We start from the raw sequence: 3,712 nt of genomic DNA, 5'->3' as shown, positions 1-3,712 counted from the left end.
CAAGGGGCTGCCGTGAGTTGGAGTTCACTTGACAGCAACTGATACTGGTTTTACTCTTTTATTTAGCCCAGCTCATTCACACATTAATATCTGCATGGTCTCATACTGCTGACATTTTCACATCACGTCAGTGTCCACCAAAGGAAGTACCAAAGTCACCAGGGCTATCTGTACAGTTAGAAAACGCCCCTGAGGTAATTTTGTTTTTCATCAATATAAGAGGTTTTGAAACTCACAGACATGTATTATTTGGAAAAGCACAGTCAATGCCACAGAGCTGAGAAAAAAAATGAGACAAGCATATTTATTAAATTAACTGTTTCTAGTTTTTTAGTGGAAGAGCAACTGGAACAGGCTTTCCCAGATGTAGGAAGAGAGCAGCTAAATGGCTGTTTGCTACTAATCTCTATCACAGCACCCAATAGAACACCACCTAGCAGTGTAATGTCATAAAGAACACCACAGATTTATGCAATTATGGTGGCATTATTGCCAATCAATGAGAATGTTCAGTGACCAACATTAGGTGAAGAATGCTGCTTATTAAGAAAGAAGTGGACATGCTTCAGAATGAATACAGAAACAGTATTGTTTTTATGGCACTAGAAAAAAGTAAATTTTAACCTAAAATCACTTAACCAGAAACTGAAAGGTAGTTTTGATTCTAAAAAGAAGGGTAGAAGATTCAAGTAATGCTGTTACCAAAAGTTTAGCAGGGGTTAGTTTAGAACATTGATCTCCTACATTCTCACCTTCTGGGAGTTTGCTGGAATGATTAAGTCTGAAAAAAGGAATAAGTGACAATATCCTAGAAAAGACAGATATGACACAAGTGTCGGTAAAATGTTAGAGAAAACAGTAAGATATGATATGTGGTCTTACCAAAATCAAAAACCACTTTTTTCTGCTTAATCCCTGAGGTGTTGCTCTTCCAATTCCAATGAGTCTGGATGGACATGGCCAACGACACCACCCCAGATGGCTTTATCCTTCTGGGCTTCTCAGATAACCCCAGGCTGGAAATTATTCTCTTTGTGGTTGTATCCATCTTTTACATGGTCACCCTAGTGGGCAACATCACCATCATAGTTTTGTCCCATCTTGACTCTCACCTCCACACTCCCATGTACTTCCTCCTCACCCAGCTCTCCTTCCTAGACCTTTGCTTCACCACCAGCTGCATTCCTCAGATGCTGGTCAACCTCTGGGGCCCAGACAAGACCATCAGCTACCTGGGATGTGCAGCTCAACTCTACATCTTCCTGGGATTGGGTACTGCTGAGTGTGTCCTGCTGTTGGTCATGGCTTTTGACCGCTACATAGCAGTGTGTCGGCCCCTGCACTATGTGGTCATTATGCACCCAAAGTTGTGTCAGAAGCTGGCACTCCTGGTCTGGACGAGTGGGATTTTTGGCTCCTTGGTACATTCCCCCACCACAATGAAGCTGCCCTTCTGCCATCACCACCAAGTGGATGACTTTGTGTGTGAAGTTCCTGCATTGATCCGCTTGGCCTGTGGAGACACACGCATCAATGAACTTCAGACATCAGTGATTGGGGCAATCTTCCTGATGGTGCCGCTACTGCTCATCCTAGTCTCCTACAGCCACATTGCCTGGGCAGTGCTGGCCATCCAGTCCCAAGAGGGGAGGAGCAAGGCCTTCCGCACATGCTCTTCTCACCTGGTGGTTGTCTTCCTGTTCTACTGTAGTGTCACCGCAGCCTACATCCAGCCCCGAAGTCATTTTTCCCAGAAAAGAGGTAAATTCCTGAGTCTTTTCTATACTGTGGTGACCCCCACTCTCAACCCCCTCATCTACACCTTGAGGAACAGGGATGTGAAGGGGGCTCTCAAGAGGCTATTTGGGAAAAACAAAATGGCTAGGGAGGACTGAAGAACTCAAATTTAAGGGTACGGTCAGTTTTTGTTCAGTTCAGAGCCTATGGTACTTAGGTTTGGGTGACTCTCAACTATCAATACTAATACAAGGGGTCAATAATGTGCTTTTCAGACAGTGAGACAATCAAAAGAACATTTTGGTGCACCATGTAGAGTTAATTTTGAATTTAAATATAGGTGCAACTTTGTTCCAGTCAGGGTACACTCAGGAAATAGAAACCACTCCAGTTATTTTTAAATAATTTATTATCATAAACTGTTAGCTAGATATTGAAGAAGAAAAAAAGAAATAAGCAGACCACTGCAGGTGGAGGAGCAGAAGAAAAATACTGGAATTTTTAGAACTTATGTATCATAGGAGCAGTCCAGGGAGGAGAAACACTTAGGCTTCTAATTTCTAATGAGGGACCAACAGCTGGCTGTACCATTGCCATCTAGGTGATGCAATATGGTGATTCAGCTCACCACATGTTGGAAACCTTGATCTGCTGTGATTCAACTACTTCTTCCTAATACACTGTCACTGAGGATGTGAATAAGCATTGTTACGGTCATGTTTGCGAGAACATAAAGCAAACGGGAAGCAAACACAGAAGAGCAAATTCACCACCACGACCAGCCTTCAACATACCTGCCTTTATCTCCCCTTGTGGGTGAAGAAAGAAAGCCTAGTGGCACAGTGGTTAAGTGCTTGGCTGCTAACCAAAAGTTGACAGTTTGAAACCACCAGCCTCTCTACAGGAGAAATATATGTCAATCTGCTTCTGTAATGCTAACAGTGTAGGAAACCCTATGGGGCAGTTCTAGTCTGTCCTTTAAGTTAGCTATGAGTTGGAATTCAATCCACAGCAACAGGTTTGTTTGTTTTTTTTTTGGTGGATGAAGACTAGTAAGACACCAGCCCCAGCCTCACAAAGGAGTTGGTACAAGCGTAGGTTTGAAGCTGAGAGACACAGACTTAATAACTGGCACGCATCAATGACATATCACACAACTCTTCACATTACAAAAGAAATCCAAAATACAAGGTTCTAATTAAGAAGACAAACGTGTGGTCAGCTTATTGATTCTGCTCAATATTCTTCCCATTTTTCACTTTCTCCTGAGAATTAACACCATGTCTGATAAGAATAATGACAAGGAGCAAATACGAGCGCTCATTCACAAAATATCCTAAAGAAAAAAATAAAACAGCTACACACTTATGATTAAAGATATTCTCCCTGCATTGACTATAATGGAATTCATTTTTAACTAAACATTTTTATTTTCAGATAACTATAGATTTATTATGTAGTTATAAGAAATAATACAAAGATCCTTTACTTAGTTTTCCCAGTGGTAACATCTTGCAAAACTGTAGAACATGTCTCAACCAGGATGCTGACACATAGTAAATAAAAAACACAAAATAGAGAACACTTCCATCACCACCAAATCCCTCATTGCCTTTTCTAGTCACACCACTTTCTTCGCAACCCCCCAATTAAGCCCTGGCAGCAACTCATCTATTCTCTGTTTCTATATTTTTGGTCAATTAAAAATGTGATATAATTGAGATTACACAATATGTAGTCTTTTGGAATTGACTGTTTTTTGCTGAATATAATTCTCCGGAGATTCATCCACGGTTGTGGCTTGTACCAATAACATTTTCCTTTTGATTACCAAAGAGCATTGCAAGGTATTGATGTACCACAGTGTTATGGATTGAATTGTGTTCTCCAAACAGATTTTGAAATCTTAACCCCTGTTCCTATGAAAAAGAAGCCTTGGTGATGCAGTGGTTAAGCGCTTGGCTGCTAGCCAAAA

The 3,712-nt window shown here is 41.2% G+C and overlaps 1 protein-coding gene across 1 annotated transcript; it reads left to right on the top strand.

Annotated features, from left to right (window-relative positions):
* Positions 1–745: 745 nt before the first annotated feature.
* LOC100660248 (olfactory receptor 2H2-like) lies at positions 746–2,320 on the top strand. The gene has a single exon (XM_003422568.4). It carries the CDS (start codon positions 951–953, stop codon positions 1,893–1,895), a length of 945 nt encoding a protein of 314 aa, XP_003422616.3. The 5' UTR covers positions 746–950; the 3' UTR covers positions 1,896–2,320.
* The last annotated feature ends 1,392 nt before the right edge of the window (positions 2,321–3,712 follow it).

The sequence above is a fragment of the Loxodonta africana genome, chromosome 16, assembly GCF_030014295.1.
Source record: "Loxodonta africana isolate mLoxAfr1 chromosome 16, mLoxAfr1.hap2, whole genome shotgun sequence".
Taxonomy (NCBI): Eukaryota; Metazoa; Chordata; class Mammalia; order Proboscidea; family Elephantidae; genus Loxodonta; species Loxodonta africana.
Note: the sequence above shows the minus strand (reverse complement) of the source record. Positions and strands in the feature narration are given on the sequence as shown.

Excerpts from the sequence above, each read along its gene's own strand:
- LOC100660248 (XM_003422568.4), top strand. The coding sequence starts at position 951 with ATGGACATGGCCAACGACACCACCCCAGATGGCTTTATCCTTCTGGGC.